General features: G+C 31.4%; 1 protein-coding gene across 1 annotated transcript in view; it reads right to left on the minus strand.

Moving 5' to 3' along the window:
- Nucleotides 1-26,410, minus strand: part of LOC145259303 (bridge-like lipid transfer protein family member 1) — a 454,810-nt gene that overhangs the window by 62,083 nt on the left and 366,317 nt on the right. Inside the window, 2 exon segments of the mRNA XM_080117188.1 lie at nucleotides 15,295-15,515; nucleotides 21,232-21,430. Of these exon segments, the coding sequence (XP_079973314.1) occupies nucleotides 15,295-15,515; nucleotides 21,232-21,430 (420 nt within the window).

Consider the following 26,410-nt stretch of genomic DNA (forward strand, 5'->3'; position numbering starts at 1 on the left):
GGCTTATAACGATTGATCTCAATGTTATTTTAAAATCACTGGCTTTGGTTTAAACTTAACTTTATCCTGTCAGCCAGTAACCAGTCAAGTGGACACTACAAAAAGATTAATATCGATTCAACTATTAATTTATTTTTTTTTATTTCGTTTTTTGATTCATGATTTGTTTTTTTTTTTTGGTTATGAAAACAATATACAAAAAGATAATTGAATTCATTTATTACTAACTGTTCCTACCCGGCGTTGCCCCCCCCCCTATATCGCTGACACATAGATTACAGGAAAAAAATAAATGAATATTATTCTATTATATAACATATACTCGTGTGTGTGTGTATATATTTTTGTATGTCCGGCTAAAACTTAAAAAATATGCAACAAACGCCTACAAAGTTGGTGTTTTTTTTTTTAAATCAGTATACCTCTCCCTCCCCAAACAAAAATATCTTAAATTTTGAAAAAAAAAAAAATCATTTATTCTTTGGGGATCAAATAGTCATTCAATGCTATCAAGAATTAAACACGATTTTTAATGTTATAGTGTATTAATTAATTTATATTAATTTATTATTTTAATGTTATAATGTATTAATGAAACCTAGGAAAGGAGTCGGCATTTTTTGTTCAAAGGCCTTCGGCCCAGGATCAAAGTGTAGTATCTGTTCCGGCAGATACTGCAAGCAAAGACCATATGTGGGGGCGACCCCACATATAAGACCTTGGTCAATGTAGGGGCAACCCTTCATACCAATTGTCACTTTCCAGCTTCCCTACTCCCCGGGGAGTTGGTCTCCATTTCCCCTTCACTCCTCACTTTAAAAATCGGCTTTGTGCCTAATTTGCTCAGTGGGGGAGCAAATAAATACCTCAAAGTGTAATATCTGTTCTGTAGATGCTGCACTTAAGATAATTTGTGCCAGTCAATGGAGGGGAAACCCTCTATACTGGGACAATTATTATTTTTGGTAACCAGGGTGCCCCCTTTTTGCCTACTTTTAGGGGAGCTGGTTTTTACCCCACATTAAAATCGGCCTTGTGCCTAATTTGCTTTGGTGGGGAAGCAAATAAATACATTAACTTGGGAATTAATTCATCGTTTCTTAACTATGTCATTTCTTTACAAAGAAAGGTAGATGCGAGAAACTTAGTTGTAGTAGTGCTCTGGAGGCAGCCTTAATTTTTTTTAAAGCTTTTACTAGTCCTCCCAAGTTTTATCTCTTCATTTTGAAAAAAAAAGAAAAAAAAACAGGAATTTCTCTTCTAGGGAATTTATTTCTTTATCTATTTTCCATAAGGACCCTGCTCGTCCTCTATTTTATAAAGAGAAATTTTTTTTTTTATTATTGTTTTACTTTGGTTAGTTTTAAGAGATCAAGAGACTCTGTCCTGCGACTAACACTTGATTTCATTCTGATTTTGAATTTATATCTGAGGGCTCTTTTAAAAATAGACGTTCTTCCTTTTGTGGCTGCACTCTGTATTTCATTACAGTTTGGTCTTCCGGGGATTGTTTCCAAGTATTTCTAAACATTTTTATTTTCATTAGGCCAGTTGCTCCTATCACAACTGGTATAATGTGTATTTCTAGTTGTCCGTGTGCATGTTTGTATGTTTAGCTAAAAGTCAAATACTACAAAACAAAAACCCCCAAAGTTCATATTTACTTGATCAACGTTGCTCCCGATATACAATATCTAAAATATAGGAGGAAAAAATATGCGCTTTGAAGGTCAACTGAGTCAGGGTTTGTTGGAAGGAATGAGTTTTTAAGTGTTAGTGTGTACTAACTTGGAAAGAAAATGATAATGGATTCCACGCAGAATCTATTACATAAACAAGGTTTATCTGCGTACTAAAAAAGTGAGGGTTGAGGAAAGGGAAGAGAAAATGAGGAGTAAAGATAAAGAAGAAATAGAAGTTTTGATAGAAATATGTGACACTTTTGCCCTCAAACAATACCGGTTAGCCCTGCTACTAAACAATAAACAATATTCTAAATATTACAGGGCGGAACGATAAAATTGTCGCCCTAGAAAAGACATGATTCCATTTCCATTTGATGAAAACTGGTTTTCTTTTTTTGTTGCAGACCATCTACTAGTTGGCCAGTTGTGTATAAATCTTGAGAGCGATAGGAGTCTTCTATCATGTCTGAATGCGCCACAAGGTTACACGAGCGAGATCAGAGATAAACACTGCTGTACAACTCATGCTCTCTACTGATCTAAGTTATGACAACAGGACCATTGCCAGCACCCTCAAAATGCATCGCTGGATTGCCACAAATAACAGGGATGTGCCCAGGGTGATGAAAACAAAGTTTCCGGCCACAGTTATGGTCTTTGGTGTGGTTTTAAGTGAGGGCCACATCATGCCACTTCACATCTTCGAAGTCGGTTTGAAAGTCAATACCAAATTTTACCTGGATGTGCTGAAGAGTGCGGTGATCCCTTGGTGCAATCAGGTGGCTGCTGGAAACCCCGAGTGCTACGACTTTGTACCCTTCTCTCACCCCTGACCTGAACCTGCTTGGCTACTTTGTTTGGTCATACATGAGAACATCACCAACATAACCTCCCACAATATCAAAGCCAGTCTGATCACTGCAATTTGTTAAATATTTGCTGAGTTCCCGCCAGCAGTTGCGGAATAGGCATGCTCCCAGTTCTAGACCCGTATCAAGGCGGTGATTGAGGCTGAAGGCGGCTACATTGAATAGATGTCACCTCTACTGCATAATCAAGTTACCTGAATTGATTTTTTTTCAATAAAATGATTTAAAATGAATAATTGTTGTATTGTTTTCCTTAGGGCGACCAGCCACTCATTTTTATGCTCATTTAAAAAAAAAAATGTTTACTTTTATTTACTAGACAAACATACAATTGTTTCGACCTTTTACTGATATTTTTATACATAGTTCTCTTTGAATATTTGTCTTCTATTATTCTTATATCAATGTGGCACTTATCAGCGCTAAATATGCATAACAAGAAAATGACAAAAGTCACATCAACCGAGAGATAGTTCTTCTTACCGACAGTCTGATAGACCCACACTTTTGAAAGTTTTTTTGTGTTTTTTTACAACTACATCTAAAAAATATTAGTAAAGGCTGAAACAATTGTATGTTTATATACTAAATAAAATGGAAACTTTTTTTTGAGATGAGCATCAAAATGAGTGGCTGTTCCAAGTGAAGTGGTATATTATTAGATATGAATCTTGCTTTCCTGCCTGCTGGAAAACTGCTTCTGTAGTGCCAGTTTTCAAGAATTCTGCCGAAAGAACTGAACCAGTAAATTATCGCCCCATTAGCCTCCTCCCACTTTTCGCCAAAATATATGAGACCATAATTAACCAAACTCTAGTCCATCACCTTACAGATGCTAAACTTCTGACTGACCAACAATATGGATTTAGGCAAGCTCATTCCACAGCAGACAACCTAACTATAATCTCAGAACGTATATACCAGTCACTGGACAAAGCAGGGGAGGGTAGAGCGGTAGCTCAAGATATATCTAAGGCTTTTGACAGGGTATGGCATGAGGGTCTTCAAGAAAATCAGATCATATGGCATCACTGGAAGAATACATAACATAATTAGATCCTTCTTAGATAAGAGAAAAATCCAGGTTATCCTTGACGGTTGTACATCTAAACAATATGATATAAATGCAGGAGTGCCTCAGGGGTCTATCCTTGGACCTCTGTTATTCCTAATATTCATAAATGACCTCCCTGACAAAATTGTCTGTGAGATGGGTATGTATGCTGATGACACCACGCTCTATAACAGACATGACAGAAAAACAAATGAACACATACCTAAAGAAATGGCAGAAACACTACAGGAAGACCTCCGATCCGTAGTGGAATGGGGACAAAAATGGATGGTCACCTTCAATGCTGCCAAGACTAAACTTGTTTCCTTCAATAATTACAAGAAACCTTCCCTACTGCCAATAGCAATGGCCAATGACTCTTTATCTGATAGTACATCTTTTAAACTCCTCGGCCTAACATTCACAGGAAACATGAGTTGGAACAATTACATTGAGAACATTGCCAGGACCGCTGCAAAAAGGTGGGTTCTCTCTACCGTGCTAGAAAGCTATTAACGCCTGAAAGTATCCTATACCTCTATAAGGCCACCATTCACTCATGTATAGAGTATTGTTGTCATATTTGGACTGGTGCATCTGCCACTAGTCTCTCGCTCCTAGACAAGGTTCAAAAGAGAGTCGCCAATCTGATAGGTCCTGAACTGTCAGCTAAACTTCAGCCTCTGTCCCATCGACGAAATGTTGCATCCCTGTCTGTTCTACAAGTACGTTAACGGTGAATGCTCTGAAGAACTGCAAGCACTTGTGCCCCCTCAATGCAAATACCCCCGACAAACCCGACAAGCAGCTAAATCCCACCCTTTCACAGTAGAGATCCCTAGATGCAAGAGAGTTTTTTACTCCAGTAGTTTCTTCCCCAGAACACTAGACTTTGGAATTCCCTTCCGGGTCCCTACTTACCCGACTGTACTGACATGCAGAAGTTCAAGTGTAATGTGAACCGATATCTTGCTGCCCAACTTCCTACATAGTAACCCTGATGCTTATGTCCCTGATAGTAGCCCCCTACAACAAAGTGTCAATGTGCCTTGTTTGGGGTGAAAATGTAATAAAAAAAAAAAAAAATTATGAAAAGTATTTATAGCTCTAGTATTGCTCTATCGAGCTATCTAAAAGAAATTTGTGTTATTAATATTTATATTTGAATACAAAAGTGGAGATATTTTTATTTCAATAGTATTAATAAATATATATATATATATATATATTTATATATAGTGTTTTTTTGTTTTTGTTTTTTTTTCCCCCTCATAGAAATTACTTCATGCCAACATTACTTCATTCCGACATTTACTTCTGAAGACAGGCGGCGAAAAGTACTTCAAGTTTCTTCACCGTTCCCCCTTTTCTTTTCTCTTTCTCCCCCTTTTAGTCGATCTTCTTCCTTTTCAATTTATTTTTCTTACTTTTAGTCGATCATGTTTCTTTTTACATTATAGTCGATCTTTTTTTTTTATAAGGTTTTTCAAAAGTTTCACATCCCACGAATAGAACCTTTCTTATTAACACAACAAATATTCATTTTTTTTTATCCATAACATATATATATATATGACAGCCCCTTTAAGAAATTCGTTTCTTATCGTTGAGCACTTTCAGTTGAATTAAAAGTCGGTCAATTTAGCTCTTATGCGTAGATCATCGTATAATGATTAGATCACTGTCTGACTGACGTAAATGAACACTTAAAATTAAGATGTTTAAAATTCAACGTTATTTCAAGCGGTTAATGGTAGCCGAATGGATTAGGTCTTCGCTAATCGAGCCAGAGATGTCTCGTGATACGGGGTTCGAATCGTTCGACTGGTAGTAATCGTGACACCCTGCACTGAAGATTCCCGAAAGGATGAAACACTAGTGTCTGTAGGTATTTAATTATTATAGTAGAAAATAATATATATATATATATATATATATATATAATTTTTCTTTAATATATAAAAGACTACATGTCTGTCTGTCTGTCTCCATATTTCCAAAATTTATCTCTTCCCAAACTAAAAGTCGCATGATTGAATTTTCATGAACTGTTCTTTTATGGGTCTTTAGGCAGTTAAAATAGTTTTTAAGGGGTCAAAAAGGGGTAAAAATTGAAAAAAAATCGTTATACATTTCTTACATTCATCTTAGTTTATTTTTAATTTTTAATCAGTTTATATGCGTGTCACGTTGGTACAGTGGTGACGTCACCAGCTTTGAATGCTACAGCTTCGGTTTCGATTCTAGCTGATGGCATCCAAATACTTTTTTTTACTTTTGAAATCACGACTCTATATATATGAAATCTGGACAAATTAAATTATCATATTTAAGCATATTTTACGACCGGGCTAAACTGGGGTTTCCTCCACTAGTAATATATATATATATATATATATATATATATATATATAATGTCGACAAATTGCTCACTGACAATATCTGGTGTCCCTATAGTACTAGTATCAGCCAGTGTTTATACATTTTAATATTGCTACACGATCAAAGTTGAGGAGCTGACTTTGTTAAAAGCAACATTGCCTGACGAGATCTTTAGTTATTCATAACGAATTGTCCAAAATATTGTGAAGCAATATAGAAATGTTTACGCAAACATAAATAAAAAATATATCTTGCTCTATTTATTATTATTGAGCACTCTTATATAAACCTCATTAAATTCATTGTTTTTTATCTTTGGATATTCTTAATCTGGAATTATATATATAAGAACTTCTGCATTATATGTCGGCGCCATTTCTTTTGGTGCATTTCACTACGTGGTGTTTCTGGGTCAAAGAACAGGGGATGATAACTCACACTTGTTGGAAAATTCTTCAGAAACTTTAACTTAAAATGGATGTAAATTCCTTAAATATGTGGGATATTTCATTGTAGATGTTGGACACTCGGGAAACAACAAGCTTTTTGCAGGGTCACAGATTGTTGTTAGCCACAGATAGTGTCCATGTGGACAAAACATGGTATTGCAAACCGACAATAGTAGTAGTGACGGGTTCTGCTGGAGATGCCGGATTTGTTGGAAGAAAGTTTTGGTTCAGAAAGGTTGGTTGTTGGTTGTTTTTGTTTTACGGTATATCAACCTTTTTCAGGTTATTTAATGCTGAATCTAGTTATTTTGAGAAACGATTTTTAATGGGAGTATATTTTTTTTTAAGTCAGATTCTATTTAACCCATAGTTGGGATCCTAACAGGTACTACCACTCCGGGTCAGAGTGGACCTGGGAGCAATGGCAATTAAAGGGTGGTTCCACACTCTCTAAGGCCCACAAGGTGGGGGCCTCACCATCGGATATAGTTTTAGGTCATATTCAGGACCTTCAGAAAGGTAGCTTTTTTTTCGGGGTCTAAACGTCCTCTAATGGAGCGTATCATATTTATTTGTATGTGGGCATATGAGATGCCAAATAATGAAAACTTTTTGTAAATTTCTACTTTACAACCCAATTCTTCTTCTTCTGCTTATATATATATATATATATATATATATATATATGATTGCAATGTCTTGTCAGACGAGTGCCACTCCCTCAGACACTTAAAGCCCATGAGCCCAAAAATTACTTCTATCGCCACAGGGCCATTTTAATAGACAAATGCCTGAGGGAGTATCTATACACAGATGATGTTACAGAGTCTTAGCTTTGTATGACAGCTAAGTCTCTATCTCGGTTCAAAATATTGAGATCCAGCAACAAGCAAGAGCAAGATAGCCAGCAACAAGTTAAACTGTAGACCAGCTGAATGCGGGTACTGGTCTCTCACTTTATGGTTTCAACATATATATATATATATACACACAAATAAATATACATTTCTTTTTATTATAGAGCAAGGAAAACCATAAAAAAAACATAATTCAAAAGAATGGTTTTATTATTTAATAGAGAAACTAAGTCAATAGAAGACAAAAGAATTTATTGGTAAACAAATGAATTGGAATGGCAAACATTATTTTGCAACGACTGCAAGTGATGAATGGCATAAAATAATGGAGATAAAGAGAGTAGGCAACCATGCTTGAAGATATAAACCCCAGTGGGAGATTCTGATGATGAAGACGAGACGGTCACCCGAACTGCAACTGATAAGCGTATAGGCAATAAATATAGTGCGGGTCATAAATGTGTTTTGCATTGAAAGCTTCACATTAAAAAGTCTCCAGCAAGTCTATTTACTTGCTCCTCGATGAGGGCGGCAGAATTATAGACACAAGGTCAATTTTTAACGTGTGGAAAATCCAGCTCCATAAAAAGGGGCATTTTAGATTGAGACAAAAAAAAAAAAAAAAAAAAAAACTGTCTTAATCTAAAACCCCTTCACTGACAGAGTTTAAAAACGATAAAGAGTATTATTAGAACAGATACTACATTTTGTTTTCAGATCAGTTTTTTTTTTTCAAGAATTTACGAGGTCAGGAGTTGGAGGTTTTTTTTTATGGAAATTGCTCGAGATGAGGCATGAAGCCACTTGATGTAAAGAGCTAACAAGAACGAATGCCGATTATTGCAAAGACAGGAGATGTCTATTAACCTTTGTCTTGAAAAGACCAAGGCTGTAGGTAAAAGGGAAACAGTGAGCAGGAAGAGAGTTCCACAACCTTGCAACCCTTTGGAAGAAGCTACTGGAATAAGAAGCTGTATTACAATGAAGTATTAAAACAATGAATTCATGGAGAGCACTAGACCAACGAGCTGGAACAAAGGAAGCAGGAAATAGATCAGACAATTCTGAAGAACACATGGCATAACAGTATTTGTAGAAAAGACTGAGCGTAGCCACATCAAAAAGGGTCAGGGTTAGAAAGAATGCTAAAAGTTGAAATTATATATATATATTTTTTTTTTTTTAGTTTACAAAGAATTGAATAAAGTTTAGATATTGGAAGATTTAAAAAAACAAAAAATGTTTTGGAATTTTAGTGGTCAAGGTCATTTTTGAAATCCTAAAATATCGGAACTTAGATCTTCCAATTCTAGAACTCTGGATGGGTTCATAATTTTTGGAATCTTTAATCTCAATATAAGCAAAATTGTATGACCACTTCTTCGTTTTATGTTTTTTTTTTTTTGGGGGGGGGTATCCTACTCGATGCCAAACATTCATTTTCTATAAATAAATAAATAAATAAATATGAAAAACAAAAAAAAAATACTATGGAGAAAATCATGCAAAAATATGAATTGCACAGTTGCCCATATGTATATGCAAATATAGACGTAAGATGCCAGGTTTTTTTTTTCGCTTTTTTTTCTGCCTTCGTGTTACAGGTTCGAGCCTACTTGCATACTACCACTTTTTTTTTTTTGCTCAACACACACCTCCAAACACCTGGGCAACGCCAGGCACCCAAGCTAGTATAATTATAAAACTTTGCTTGAATCTTTTCTTCTATGATTAGGTGATTCCATCTTTTAAAAAAGGATGATAGGTGAATTTTTATATGTATATACATATATAAATAATACTATAATATATATATACATATATAAATAATACATATATAAATAATACATATATAAATAATTATTACAATAATAATTTTTTAATACCTACAGATGCTAGTGTTCCATCCTTTTAGGAATCATCATGTAAGGTGAAACGATTACTACCGGTTGGGAGATTCGAACCCGGCCATTAGCAAGGAACAAACCTCAATCTCAACCATGAGAAATATTGCTGAAATTTTAACATTTATTTTTTAAATGTCGTAACATCCGGCCATAGTGATCTAATGCTTATAACATCATGATCCATGCATGCGAGCTTACGTGACCGACTTTCTATTTCAACTTTAAAGTGCTCAACAATAAGAACTGAGTTTCTTTTACTTAGGTGCCATCAGCTAGAATCAAAACCAAAACATACAACTCTCCATCCTCATTCCTTAGCCTCTGAGTCATGCCCATATGATTCTAGCTGATATGTATGTATGTATGTATAATTATTTCCACAGCCAAACAACATCCCAGCTCACAAGAGCCATGATAGAATGGCGTAACTCGAGTCTTGGACTTCCTGTTTGTTGGCTGTCATGGCTCTTGTGAGCTGCGACATTGTTTGGCTGTGTAAATAATTATATAAAATCTCTCACATTCTGAATATATTAGTGTTGATCTCACTACTATATATTAGGTTCAATATAATTATCGATAGCAAATTGTCTTTCTATTAATAAATACGTAATCTGCATGAATTAAAACAGCGTATCTTACGACCAGGCAAGACTGGACAACCTGCTAGTATTTTGTTAAAATACTATGAAATTTCCACAAAATGTTTCCACCTCCTTTGTGCTGTCTTTTGCATAAAACTAAAGGAAACTAATCACAGCCCACATTACCCACCCTTATGCCTATCATCTCCAAATTTTATAATGATCAGCTAATTAGTTTAGGAGTTAATTCCATACACAAAAAAAATACAAACATACCTAATTTTATACTGTAATCTTGCAAGCCGGTACTAATCAAGACAAACATAGTTGTATAGTTAACAAAAAGTGTATTTACAAATATTATGTTATTGAAGTGCACATCATGATTCGGGGGCCATAACTGCCACAAATATCTAATCCAAAAGCACATTGGTTGAAACTTGGGTAAGTCTATTATTCATAAAATAGTTATACCAGCTTATCTCATAGCACTTTATATAACCAGAAATATACACACATAAACACATAGCGAAACAATTATGCTCATTTTTTGCAAACTAATTGTTCAGTTTACAACATTCCCAACAAACATTTCCGTAAACTGACTCGTTGATAATCCAACAATCGGTTTCCAATGATCGAATTAAGATCAGACTGAACTGATCCTATGGAGTAGGCATTTTGACATGGAAAGCAAACACTAAAGTCAGAATTCCGAGATATGAACGGCAGAGGAAACACAGAACAAACAAACCAACAAGGAATAAAAGGAGAATTTGCGTTTGCTTAATGATTGCAGATTTCCAATATTCAATAACAATATCAATACTATTGCTAATCATAATATAAATACTACTACTACTAGCAATATTAATACTATGACTACTAATAACAATGATTTCACTTTTCCAATATTTAATAAAACTATACTAATACTGCTATTACTACTACTAAACTAATAATAACAATATCAAGACTAATACAACTAATAAAAATATTCATATTACTACTACTACTACTACTACTAACAATAATACTTTATTACTACTCATGATAATATTCATACTACTCATAATGGCATAATTCATGTTGACACACCAATTCTCATTAGATCACTGAAGTTAAGCAACATTAAGCCTGGTCAGTACCAAAATGGGTGACCATTTCGGAATTACAAGTGCTTATCTCGGCATTGTTTCCAGTTGTCTAGCACTTCTCCTTGCCACTGGACTCGGGCAGTACCGATTCAGGAGTGGTTAGGACTTGCTCAGCCCTTGCCTCACAATTACACACGCAGCTACCTTTACAGAGTGTATCCATTGTCTCAGGCATCATCGATACTACTACTAATAATAATAATAACAATACTACTAATATTACGAACAACAGTAACATTATCACAACTACTATTACTACTAATAACAATAACCATGTCCTCATAAAGAAAAGATAAAAACTAGATATTTATATTTAAGATTTAACGGTTAGAAAGGTCAGATAAGTGTGAAATTGTTTTTTATTTTGTTTTTTGTTTTTTATACACAAGAATCACCACTTATCAAGGCCCAGGGGGCACTCGAGGATAAGGGCTAATGGGTATACATTAGTCAATGTGATTATAGTGTAGTAAACATAAGTTTTTTGATTGATTGATTGGTTTTACGGCATATCAACCTATGTGGTCATTTAATGCCGGAGTCCTTTTTTTTTTTTTTTTTTTAAACTACTTTTTATTGAGGGGGGGGGGAGAAACTTTTTCAGCCTTTCCTCCCTTTTTTTATAAAATCGAACTAAGAAATTAAATGTATTTATACATGGATGTGTATATTTGGGTGACTTTAAATTTCCTTAAATTTTCTTATATAAATTTACTTTCCTTAGGTATGCTAGAATATTTGTTGAGTTGACCTTTTCAAAAAGGTCCTCCATATTGCTTTCTGTATAATATAGTTTTCTAGTTGGGGCGAGGTCATCACACCCAACTAGGATAAGTAAACATAAGTAGTGGGAATTTGGTAAATTGGATTACTAAGGGGGACGGTTCATCAAGAACTTGTTTACGTTGGACTTGAAGACAATCAGATTGTAGTCAGCTGGAAATCGGAAGAGAATTCCACAGGTGTGCAGTTCTAAGAAAGAACCTTTGTTCATGGAATCTACGTTTAGGTTTAAGCACAGATAAAGAGTGTGGGAAATTATGGATATTGGTTTATAGCTATTTATTAAAAATAAAATTGTAATTTTTTTTTTTAAATTTCCCAAATAATAAAATATTCATCTTCAGGAAATTGGACAGTTTTTTGGAGTTTTTTTTTTCCTCTTACATGCCATGGATGGTGGTGGTAATCCCTGGCATGACTTGAGATGTTTGAAGTTAAGTCATAATGATGTTTGTATGTCCGATTACAACTTTTTAGCATCTGTCAAACATGCGTGTAATAAAAAAGAAACACTCAATAATAATTTAAGATTTAATGGTTAGAAAGACCAGACGAGTGTAAAATTGCTTTTGATAAAAATTATTTATTGAAAATAATTTTTTTTTTTTTTTTTTTTTTTTTAATTTTCAAATAAAATATTTATTTTCAGGAAATTTGACAGTTTGTTCTTTTGTTTTTTTTTCTTCCTTCTTTTTTTTGCCTTTCACATACCACTTGCCTGGGTGTTTGGAGGTGTGTGTTAAGCCCCCAAAAAAAAGAAAAAGTGGTAGTAGGCAGGCAGGCTCGAACCCATAGCATGAAGGAGGAAAAGAACGCAAAAAAAAAAGTGACATCTTTGCTGTTGCAAACCGGAAGTGGCGAAGGTTTAAATTAATGCTAGTCAATCGAAAAGAGGGGATGACTTTGAAAATATCATCCAAAAAAGTGACTCTTCCTTGTAGAAAAGTGCCCAGTTGAAGGTGAAGGAATTAATGTTTTTAGCCAATTTTTCAATATTTGTTGTCCGAAGGGTTGAGCTTCTAAACAATACCAATCTTGTGAAAATTTGTCGCCTCTGTTGAAAGTTTTAGGCAGACATACAAACATACATACATTTATTTAAACAGACAGATGAGATTTATATTATAGACTAGCGGGGGGTACCTGGCGTTGCCCGGGTGTTTGAGAATGTGTTTTTTTTGGGGGAGGAGGTTAAAAAAAAAAACGTTGGTCAGGTGTTTGGAGGTGTAAAAGAAAAACAAAGTTTTAGTAGGTAGGTAGGCTTGAACCCCAAAGCCTTGACACGAAGCTGGAAAGGAAATAGAAAAAAACCTGAGACCTAGCTATCTCGGCCATGAGGGGAGAGGAATTGATAAGCGTGTTAAGTTAAGGTTTATAAAGTGAAATATACAGGTGCGAGGAAGTGGCGGGATGTTTGATTTAGTTTTGCGCTGTAAGCCAGTTAATGTTTCTCCCACACCATCATTCACTTTTCAAAGACGTGGCGATGGAAAAATAGCTGGTAAATTCAGGCAAATTAAATACACACGCGACTCCCGTTCTTAAGTCGTAGATACTATGATTTAGATGTGATATAAAAAGTTTTCACAAGAAGGCCGACAAAAAAAGCCTTTTGTGGACATACACAAAAACGCACGCACACATTTTCACTTTTATATATATGGATGATAATGGTAATCCCTGGCATCAGTAATTTCTGCTAAGAGTGACTTCAGAGAAAGTCACCTGTCCCTTTTCCAATCACCTGGTGAATGGGAAGTAGTCAGACAATCAGTTTTTGAAAATTCAATAAAAATAAATGAATATCTTTATGTCCGTCTCATGGCAGGATCATATGACACAAATGTTGGGAGTGGGATTTGAAAAGCCAACAACATAGACCAGGAGTCTCCAAACTACAACCTGCAGGCCACATCCGATCAATCAAAGTCTTTAATCCAGCCCGTGGGGCTCTTCATAAAAATATTCAGAAAAATTTCTTAAATGGAAAGGAGTTAAAATAGTGGTTTTTCTTTTTGTTCAGAAAATGATTTAAGGGATGAGATTTTTCAATAAAATTCAAAACTAATAAACAAAATAGTGTAAAATACGTCCAGGTCATTTTTTAATTTTATTTTCGCCCACGTAGCTATAAACAGTCAGCAATATGGTGCCTCCATTTAAAAACTTTGAGGAATACTTCTCATTAGAAATAAACTCAAATGGAATATGAGCAATCCTCATCTCAAAAATTCAGAAATTTCTTAAGACCCCTTCAGCTTAAGACGTTTTAGACATTTTCTAAAATAAAAATCATGTAATGGATTTTAATCAAAATTGAAACAAAGATTTTTGGCATAAAGTTTATTCATATCACATTTTTTTGTTTAATCCTGATGACATTTTTGTGTTAGGACATTTTTGAGATCAAGAAAAGAATTACTGGATATTTCGAGATCAGAAAAAAATAATTGGTTGTTTTAGTATTTGGACATTTTTGAGATCAAGAAAAGAATGACTGGATATTTCGAGATCAGAAAAAAATATGTATTGTATTTGGACATTTTTGAGACCGAAAAAAGAATAGTTGGCCAATTTTTACTAAAAACCATTGTTAGGAGAAATTTTTGCCAAACAAATAATCAGAGAGGGGGGGATTTTTAAAAATTACAATGTTGGGGAAAAAAAAAAGTCAAAGCGAGGAATTAAAAAAAAAGAAAAAGAAATCAATGCAAGAAAATTTAGAAAAAAAAAACTATACACAGAAATATAAAAAAAAAAAACTATACACAGAAATATAAAAAAAAAAACTATACACAGAAATATAAAAAAAAAACTATACACAGAAATATAAAAAAAAAAAACTATACACAGAAATATAAAAAAAAAAACTATACACAGAAATATAAAAAAAAACTATACACAGAAATATAAAAAAAAACTATACACAGAAATATAAAAAAAAAACTATACACAGAAATATAAAAAAAAACTATACACAGAAATATAAAAAAAAAAACTATACACAGAAATATAAAAAAAAAACTATACACAGAAATATAAAAAAAACTATACACAGAAATATAAAAAAAAAACTATACACAGAAATATAAAAAAAAAAAATATACACAGAAATATAAAAAAAAAAAAACTATACACAGAAATATAAAAAAAAAACTATACACAGAAATATAAAAAAAAAAACTATACACAGAAATATAAAAAAAAAAAACTATACACAGAAATATAAAAAAAAAACTATACACAGAAATATAAAAAAAAAACTATACACAGAAATATAAAAAAAAAAACTATACACAGAAATATAAAAAAAAAAAAACTATACACAGAAATATAAAAAAAAAAAACTATACACAGAAATATAAAAAAAAAACTATGGATAAAATTACGGAATTCATGTGATAAAATGTTGAACAGGATTTTCAAATAAATGTTTAAAATATTTCATTAAATTAAAATAAATGTTTAAAATATTTCATTAAATTAAAATAACATTGGAACACATATTGAGAAAACAATGTTGATAATCAGGTGAAGAAATTCAAACGTATAAATGAAATAACTTACCTAAGTCTTCTGAATTCTTTCGTTTAGTTGATGACTTGCTCTTCATAGATCCGCCAATTGGACCAAAGGCCGACAAGACACGCTTACTGTTAGTCAAATACATGATGAAAAACTCTTCAAGCTTTGCAGCCATTTTCAATAAATCTGGGGTTGTGGATCGTGAAATCATCATGTGGAATTTATCCCAATTGAGCATTCCATGCACAAACAGAATTGCTGGTCTGAAAAGGGAAACAAAAATATTTGGACATTTTTCTACTTTAATATCTAGTAAAATAATTTTATAAGAAAAAACATAACCTTGGGACAATTTTGTGAAAATAATACAAAAAATTATATGTTGGGACAATTTTGGAAAAATTTTATATTGGGACAATTTTGGAAAAAAGTAACACTGGGACAATTTTGGAAGAAAATTAACATTTGGGCAAATTGGTAAAAATAATATTAGGCAAATTGGTAAAAATAATATTAGGCAATTTGGTAAAAAATAATATTGGGCAATTTGGACAAAAATTATATTGGGGCAATTTGGTAAAAAAATAATATTGGGGCAATTTGGTAAAAAAATAATATTGGGGCAATTTGGTAAAAAAATAATATTGGGGCAATTTGGTAAAAAAATAATATTGGGGCAATTTGGTAAAAAAAAATATTGGGGCAATTTGATAAAAAAAAATATTGGGGCAATTTGATAAAAAAAAATATTGGGGCAATTTGATAAAAAAAAAATATTGGGGCAATTTGGTAAAAAAATAATATTGGGGCAATTCGGTAAAAAAATAATATTGGGGCAATCTGGTAAAAAAAATGATACTGGGGCAATTTGGTAAAAAAATAATATTGGGGCAATTTAGTAAAAAAATAATATTGGGGCAATTTAGTAAAAAAATAATATTGGGGCAATTTGTTAAAAAAAAATATTGGGGCAATTTGGTAAAAAAATAATATTGCTGAAATTTGGTAAAAAAAAATAATATTGGAGAAATTTAGTAAAAAAAAATAATATTGCGGAAATTTGGTAAAAAAAAATAATATTGGGGAAATTAGTAAAAACAATAATATTGGGGCAATTTGGTAAAAAAATAATATTGGGGAAATTAGTAAAAAAAATAATATTGGGGCAATTAGTAAAAAAGATAATATTAGGGCAATTACTAAAAAAATCATAATATTGGGGACATTAATGTATTTATTTGCTTTCCCACCAAAGCAAATTAGGCGTAAGGCCGTTTTTAATGTGGGGTAAAAACGAGCTCCCCTAAAAGTAGGAAAAAAATGGGGCACTCTGGTTACCTAAAATAATAATTGTCCTAGTATAGAGGGTTTCCACTCCATTGACTGGCACAAATTATCTTAAGTGCAGCATCTGCAGAACAGTTACTACACTTTGATTCCGGCCCGAAGGCCAAGAACAACAAAAAAGAGGCTTGCCTCTTATTGGGGACATTAATAAAAAATATAATATTGGGGCAATTAGTAAAAAAATAATATTGGGGCAATTAGTAAAAAAATAATATTGGGGTAATTAGTAAAAATAATATTGGGGCAATTAGTAAAAATAATATTGGGGCAATTAGTAAAAATAATATTGGGGCAATTAGTAAAAAATAATATTGGGGCAATTAGTAAAAAATAATATTGGGGCAATTAGTAAAAATAATATTGGGGCAATTAGTAAAAATAATATTGGGGCAATTAGTAAAAATAATATTGGGGCAATTAGTAAAAATAATATTGGGGCAATTAGTAAAAATAATATTGGGGCAATTAGTAAAAATAATATTGGGGCAATTAGTAAAAATAATATTGGGGCAATTAGTAAAAATAATATTGGGGCAATTAGTAAAAATAATATTGGGGCAATTAGTAAAAATAATATTGGGGCAATTAGTAAAAATAATATTGGGGCAATTAGTAAAAATAATATTGGGGCAATTAGTAAAAAATAATATTGGGGCAATTAGTAAAAATAATATTGGGGCAATTAGTAAAAATAATATTGGGGCAATTAGTAAAAATAATATTGGGGCAATTAGTAAAAATAATATTGGGGCAATTAGTAAAAAATAATATTGGGGCAATTAGTAAAAAATAATATTGGGGCAATTAGTAAAAATAATATTGGGGCAATTAGTAAAAATAATATTGGGGCAATTAGTAAAAATAATATTGGGGCAATTAGTAAAAATAATATTGGGGCAATTAGTAAAAATAATATTGGGGCAATTAGTAAAAATAATATTGGGGCAATTAGTAAAAATAATATTGGGGCAATTAGTAAAAATAATATTGGGGCAATTAGTAAAAATAATATTGGGGCAATTAGTAAAAATAATATTGGGGCAATTAGTAAAAATAATATTGGGGCAATTAGTAAAAATAATATTGGGGCAATTAGTAAAAATAATATTGGGGCAATTAGTAAAAAATAATATTGGGGCAATTAGTAAAAATAATATTGGGGCAATTAGTAAAAATAATATTGGGGCAATTAGTAAAAAATAATATTGGGGCAATTAGTAAAAATAATATTGGGGCAATTAGTAAAAATAATATTGGGGCAATTAGTAAAAATAATATTGGGGCAATTAGTAAAAATAATATTGGGGCAATTAGTAAAAAATAATATTGGGGCAATTAGTAAAAAATAATATTGGGGCAATTAGTAAAAATAATATTGGGGCAATTAGTAAAAATAATATTGGGGCAATTAGTAAAAATAATATTGGGGCAATTAGTAAAAATAATATTGGGGCAATTAGTAAAAATAATATTGGGGCAATTAGTAAAAATAATATTGGGGCAATTAGTAAAAATAATATTGGGGCAATTAGTAAAAATAATATTGGGGCAATTAGTAAAAATAATATTGGGGCAATTAGTAAAAATAATATTGGGGCAATTAGTAAAAATAATATTGGGGCAATTAGTAAAAATAATATTGGGGCAATTAGTAAAAATAATATTGGGGCAATTAGTAAAAAATAATATTGGGGCAATTAGTAAAAATAATATTGGGGCAATTAGTAAAAAAAATATTGGGACAATTAGTAAAAAAGATAATATTGGGGCAATTAGTAAAAAAAATATTGGGACAATTAGTAAAAAAGATAATATTGGGGCAATTAGTAAAAAAAATATTGGGACAATTAGTAAAAAAGATAATATTGGGGCAATTAGCAAAGAAGATAATATTGGGGCAATTAGCAAAGAAGATAATATTGAGGCAATTAGCAAAGAAGATAATATTGGGGCAATTAGCAAAGAAGGTAATATTGGGGAAATTACTAAAAAAAAAAAAAAGATAATATTGGGGCAATTAGTAAAAAAAATAATATTGGGGCAATTAGTAAAAAAAAAGAAAGTATTGGTTCAATTACTAAAAAAGATAATATTGGGGACATAAATAAAAAAGATATTATTGGGGCAATTAGTAAAAAAAATAATATTGGGGCAATTAGTAAAGAAGATAATATTGGTGAAATTACTAAAAAAAAAAGATAATATTGGGGCAATTAGTAAAAAAGATTACATCTATACTCCTATAAATTCAGTTTTCTTTTGTGTGTATGGCCAGGCTCAACGTTGCTTAACTTCGGTGATCTGGTGAGATCCGGTGTGTCAACGTGATTTTTCCGTAACTTTTTTACATGGTGGCACACTATTAAGCTCTTTAAATTTTTGCGGCACATTTTTCACAAAAAAAAAAAAAAAATGAATATTTAAAATATGTAAAAATGCTTTTTCTTATCACAAAGAGCTTTTGTTATTACAGTCATAATATTAATGCTCTAGTGTATTGGAAATTTATCAATGTAGCTGGGTTTTTAATGCTTGAAGAGTCGTCTCCCTTTGATGCTTATTTCCGTAATGTTAAGGACTTAGGTAACCTGGAGTTATTCCCTTTGTCTGTTAAGAGATGACGTGTGCTTTTAGGATTGGGTTATTCGGAGTTATCTCCTCTTTGTGTCTTTATAAAGGCATGTATGCAATGTGTCTTTCCCTCAGTGTTGTAAACATGTAAAATAAGTAGACGTGTTTCTCTGTGCGTAAAAAATCTATAAAAATGTTACATTGTTAATTTGTTTTCTTTCGTCGTCGTCAATATAACTTCCAGTATGAAGTCATTTAAGAAAGCAAGGTATGTTTTCTTTATTTACTTCACAACTAACTTAATAAAGGTTATTAATTAACCGACCATAGCGGACCAACTGAAGACTTGTCTTAAAAACGTAGATTTTTAGGGGTATTGGGCCTGTTTTTACCAAATGTCAAATTTAAAATTATCACCAACAAATAGTTTTTATGACATTAAGACCTATGAACAAGGTTAAAAAAAAAAAAAAAATGAATACTTAAAATATGTAAAAATTCTTGTTCTTATTAAAAATTACCAAAAATATGAACACTTTATTTCTTCTTTTTTATATTAAAGCACTGATATCATGTAATAATGTGTTAGTATTTCTTAATTATAAAACTCTGTTTATCGTGATTAGAAAGCTTTTTTTCTACGTATCCCACTTGTAACTTCTACTTATGACTTATTCACGGCACACTAGTAATCATTTTGTGGCACATTGGTTGGGAACCACTGACTTATGCAATATGACTCAATCTCCAAAAATGCACTTTTAATTAAGAACACTTACGTGTCAAGCCGAAAATAACAATTCTGAAAATTATGAAAAATGATGGCAGAAAATATCTACGACCATTATTTAAAAAGAAAAAAAAAAAGAACATGAGTGATCAACCATTTTTATTTCTAGACTGGAAAATCTTAATATTTTCTTGAAATCATACAGTTACCTCCCCTGGACTTTAAGAACTCTTCAACATTAACAAATACGATTAAACGTTATAATTGTATAAATATTATTCTTACTTTCAGTTATTTTTCTACTTGATCATTTTTCAGAATTTTCATCAATTTCGACATGACAAGTAAGTACAGGGTAGAAAAATATATTTGTCGCCCTAAGGAAAACAACACTAAAGCTTTATTATAAAACTTTTATTGAAAAATCAATTTAGGTAACTTGATTATGTAGTAGAGCCGACATCTATTAAATGTAGCCGCCTTCAGCCTCAATCAAAGCTTCGATAATGGTCTGGAACTGGAAGCAAGTCTTTTTCACAAGTGCCAGCGGGAGCTGGGCAAATACTCAGCTGATGGCAGCGATCAGGCTGGCTTTGGTGTTGTGGGGAGGTCATGTTTGTGATGTTCTTGACGTATGACTAAATGAAGTAGTTCTGTGGGTTCAGATCGGGGAGAGGGGAACAAGTGAGAGCAGGATACAAAGTTGTAACACTCCTTTTAAAAGGCAAGCCTGGGTCTCTTTGGACTTGTGAGCCAGCATCGAGTTCTGCTGCCACACCCAGGGTCTGCCAGCTGCGACTTAATTGCAGCAGAGGATCACAATATTCTTTAGTACATTCAGATACACTTTGGTGTTGACTTTCAAGCAGACATCATGTGAGGTGGTATGATGTGGTTCTCATTTGAAACCATACTAAAGATCATAACCATGGCTGGAAACTTCATTGAGCTGTGCTCTCAAGCATTGAACAGTCCGGATCTGCATTTTAAGGGTGCTGGCAATGGTCCTGCTGTCATAACTTGGATCAGTAGAGAGCATGAGTTGTACAGCAGCGCATCTCCGATCTCACTCGTTGAATATTGTGTCACTTTCAGACGTGATAGAAGGCTCCTATCGCTCTTGGGATTTGTACACAACTGGTGAACTAGTAGTTGGTTTGCAACAAAAAAAGAAAACCGGTTTTCATCAAACGGAAATGGAATCATGTAGTCTTTTCTAGAGCAACAATTTTATCGTTCCACCCTGTACATAGTATAATTTTAAAGTGCATTTGAAAATGAATTATATTGCACAAGCACTTCCTGCCATGCATTTCTATTAAATGACTTACCTCATTGTGGCCAATGGCATATCAGGTTTCATATCTGGCTCTAAAAGCCATTCGTCTCGAAGGTGGAGGTCGAGTTCACTCATTCGGGTCATAAGAACACTGGAACCCATATAATCAAGTCGAGCCTCAGCAGCAAAAAGACTGAGCCCTGCTCGATGGTCGGGGGCTTTACCTTGGTCCGGATCTTCTTGTACAGTAACTATAGAGAAGAAAAATACATTATAAAACAATTAAATGCAAACGTGTGTGTACGAAGGGGCTGACTACAAAATGCAATAAATACAATTTTCAAAATTAAGTTGTAGAAAAATGATATGCAAGTGTTTGGAAATAATCTTAAAGACAGTATTTTTATCATTTAAGGCTAAAATCAAGCTGAAAATAGAAAATTCCATTTGAAGTTTAGTCAAAAGTTGGGAGTAAGTGTTATGACTTAACATCTCAGATAAGAAGTTCGAAACAAGGCATGATGAAGAAGACCTGTTGGTTGTGTTCACATGTTTTTTAAAACTATCTGAGTTTGAAAATAATCTTGATGCAACTTTACTAGAGTGTGTCATCCAACTCAATCGCAGATTTTTGAAAAAAGTCATTTCAGAGAAAAACATTACTACGTACTTGAGTATCATATCGAAATTTGTATAAATTCCAAAATTTACAAAACATTGTCCAGTATAAGAAGTGCTAGAGCTAATTTTCAGAAAAAAAGTGTGACTTGAAAGCAGTTATCTCCCCTTTATTTCAAGCATCTAAAAGGTTAACTAACAGTGAAATTCTGTTTTTACTTATAATTATTTTTCTACTGGACTATTTTTCGTAATTTTTGGAATTTATACTAATTTCAGAAAGTTGGTCGATGGACGCTGTTGAAGTTGAGAGATGTCCAATCAAAAATATTTCTCTCCATCTTCTCCTTGGCTTTCCTCTGCCTCTTTTGCTCTCTAACATACCCTCAAAGCATAACTTTGACAGACCAGTCCTTGAACGTTTGACATAACCAAAAACTTAAAAGGTTTTACTTTTGATTTTATGAAACAGATGGCGTAGGGAAGTAGTTTGACGGAGGGTGGATATGTTGCATTACATGATTGCGAAACACCTCAATGCGATCGGCTCGTTGTTTAGTCCATGTGATACAATCACGGTCAAAGAAGGGGTTAGTTTATTGCTAATCGCCTGAGGTACCCTCACTGGGGAATGCTAGTGTCCAAGTTCTTGCAGTGGGAGAGAACTAAACAGCCTATTCACCGTTCAGATTAACTTGTTAATAAAACCAAAAACTATCTGCACATTTCAAACAATGTACCCGTTATCTTGGTGCCTTATGGGGCAAGTTAGAATCTTCATTCTTTTACAGCACTATATGAGATTCTGCTCACCTTTTTCCATATAGAACTAAATAAAAGCGTAACAGCAAAAAAATGTGTGAATGCAGTCAGCTGACAGGTATTCTTCATCATTGGCCAATCCATGTAAGTCTTAAATGGACAAACGAGACAATCACTAACTAACCTATGAGTGTTTTAGAAATTCCAAGCAATTGACAAATATATGACATAATCACATAGACTCATTAAATCACAAAAGTTAAGCAACGTTGAGCCTGGTCAGTACTAGATGGGTGACTATTTGGAAATACTAGACGCTGTATGCATTCAGATAAGCAGGTATGTATAATACTTCAGAGAGATGAACGTTACTGCCTTGCACGGTTCCAGGTCACCCTTAGGGAAGGTGTAACACCTGTTATTTAAGTTTTTGCTAACATAACTAAAGAGCACGTATATTAGCAGGGGAGGTAATTCATTTTTAAAAACTGTCAAAAACTTAATGATACATTTGAGTTATTGTTATCTCTCCTTCTGATATTCTCGATGGTTACTATACAAGGGTGCAGGTGAACTCTTCAGCCATGGTGAAGGCACTACAACTAGGAAAGGTGGAGGGGGAGACTGTTGAAAAAGTAAACCGGGTAGAGAGAACCTGTTGGCCCTGTATGGCAATCTTCTAGTGATGGTCGCACAAACAAAACACCTGCTTCCATGAACCAGCTCGGAAGTAGTAAGACTTGGAGAACTGTCATGAGAATGCTCATGTCACTGCGCAATGTCTACTCGACACTGGCATGAGGATACATTTCACTAAAAGAAAAACCAAATTTTCAAAATCGCAAATAAGATCTCCTCGATATGAATAACAAACACTGGCTTTTACAAGGAATGGTGCACTTTCTCTAAGTGATGTTGACTCAAGTGACAGCGCAAAGCTGGGTACTCAACCAGAATACAGGAATTCTTGTCCTGGAATCCAGTAACACCAAAAGACTCAAAGATATACTATAACATATTTACATGGTCAATTCGGGAGAGGAAAATTATGTTCTAAACTTCTTTACTCAGTGTTTGAGTAGTAAAGCAGAAATTTAATGGAATATTTGAATATCTATATATCTACTGTTATATATCTAATGTTATATATCTAATGTTATATATCTCATGTACAGCATAATCTATATATATATATCTAATGTTTTATATCTCATGTACAGCATAATCTATATATATATATATATCTAATATTATATATCTAATGCTATATATCTAATGTTATATATCTCATGTTATATATATAATGTTATATATCTAATGTTATATATCTAATGTTATATATCTAATGTTATATATCTCATGTACAGCATAATCTATATATATATATCTAATGTTATATATCTCATGTACAGCATAATCTATATATATATATATATATCTAATGTTATATATCTAATGCTATATATCTAATGTTATATGTCTCATGTTATATATCTAATGTTATATATCTAATGTTATATATCTAATGTTATATATCTAATGTTATATATCTAATGTTATATATCTCATGTACAGCATAATCTATATATATATATATCTAATGTTATATATCTAATGCTATATATCTAATGTTATATATCTCATGTTATATATATAATGTTATATATCTAATGTTATATATCTAATGTTATATATCTCATGTTATATATCTAATGTTATATATCTAATGTTATATATCTAATGTTATATATCTCATGTACAGCATAATCTATATATATATATATATATATATATATCTAATGTTATATATCTAATGCTATATATCTAATGTTATATATCTCATGTTATATATATAATGTTATATATCTAATGTTATATATCTAATGTTATATATCTAATGTTATATATCTAATGTTATATATCTAATGTTATATATCTCATGTACAGCATAATCTATATATATATATCTAATGTTATATATCTAATGTTATATATATAATGTTATATATCTCATGTACAGCATAATCTATATATATATATCTAATGTTATATATCTCATGTACAGCATAATCTATATATATATATATATCTAATATTATATATCTAATGCTATATATCTAATGTTATATATCTCATGTTATATATATAATGTTATATATCTAATGTTATATATCTAATGTTATATATCTAATGTTATATATCTCATGTACAGCATAATCTATATATATATATATCTAATGTTATATATCTCATGTACAGCATAATCTATATATATATATATCTAATGTTATATATCTAATGCTATATATCTAATGTTATATGTCTCATGTTATATATCTAATGTTATATATCTAATGTTATATATCTAATGTTATATATCTAATGTTATATATCTCATGTACATCATAATCTATATATATATATATCTAATGTTATATATCTAATGCTATATATCTAATGTTATATATCTCATGTTATATATATAATGTTATATATCTAATGTTATATATCTAATGTTATATATCTCATGTTATATATCTAATGTTATATATCTAATGTTATATATCTACTGTTATATATCTAATGTTATATATCTAATGTTATATATCTCATGTACAGCATAATCTATATATATATATATATATATATATCTAATGTTATATATCTAATGCTATATATCTAATGTTATATATCTCATGTTATATATATAATGTTATATATCTAATGTTATATATCTAATGTTATATATCTAATGTTATATATCTAATGTTATATATCTAATGTTATATATCTCATGTACAGCATAATCTATATATATATATCTAATGTTATATATCTCATGTACAGCATAATCTATATATATATATATCTAATGTTATATATCTAATGTTATATATATAATGTTTTATATCTCATGTACAGCATAATCTATATATATATATCTAATGTTATATATCTCATGTACAGCATAATCTATATATATATATATCTAATGTTATATATCTAATGCTATATATCTAATGTTATATGTCTCATGTTATATGTCTCATGTTATATATCTAATGTTATATATCTAATGTTATATATCTAATGTTATATATCTAATGTTATATATCTAATGTTATATATCTCATGTACAGCATAATCTATATATATATATATATATCTAATGTTATATATCTAATGCTATATATCTAATGTTATATATCTAATGTTATATATCTCATGTTATATATCTAATGTTATATATCTAATGTTATATATCTAATGTTATATATCTCATGTTATATATCTACTGTTATATATCTACTGTTATATATCTAATGTTATATATCTAATGTTATATATCTAATGTTATATATCTCATGTACAGCATAATCTATATATATATATCTAATGTTATATATCTAATGCTATATATCTAATGTTATATATCTCATGTTATATATCTAATGTTATATATCTAATGTTATATATCTAATGTTATATATCTCATGTACAGCATAATCTATATATATATATATCTAATGTTATATATCTCATGTACAGCATAATCTATATATATATATATCTAATGTTATATATCTAATGTTATATATATAATGTTATATATCTCATGTACAGCATAATCTATATATATATATCTAATGTTATATATCTCATGTACAGCATAATCTATATATATATATATCTAATGTTATATATCTAATGTTATATATCTCATGTTATATATATAATGTTATATATCTAATGTTATATATCTCATGTACAGCATAATCTATATATATATATCTAATATTATATATCTCATGTACAGCATAATCTATATATATATATATCTAATGTTATAT

This window comes from Euprymna scolopes, chromosome 34 (assembly GCF_053919585.1).
Source record: "Euprymna scolopes isolate OS-2025 chromosome 34, ASM5391958v1, whole genome shotgun sequence".
Classification (NCBI taxonomy): Eukaryota; Metazoa; Mollusca; class Cephalopoda; order Sepiida; family Sepiolidae; genus Euprymna; species Euprymna scolopes.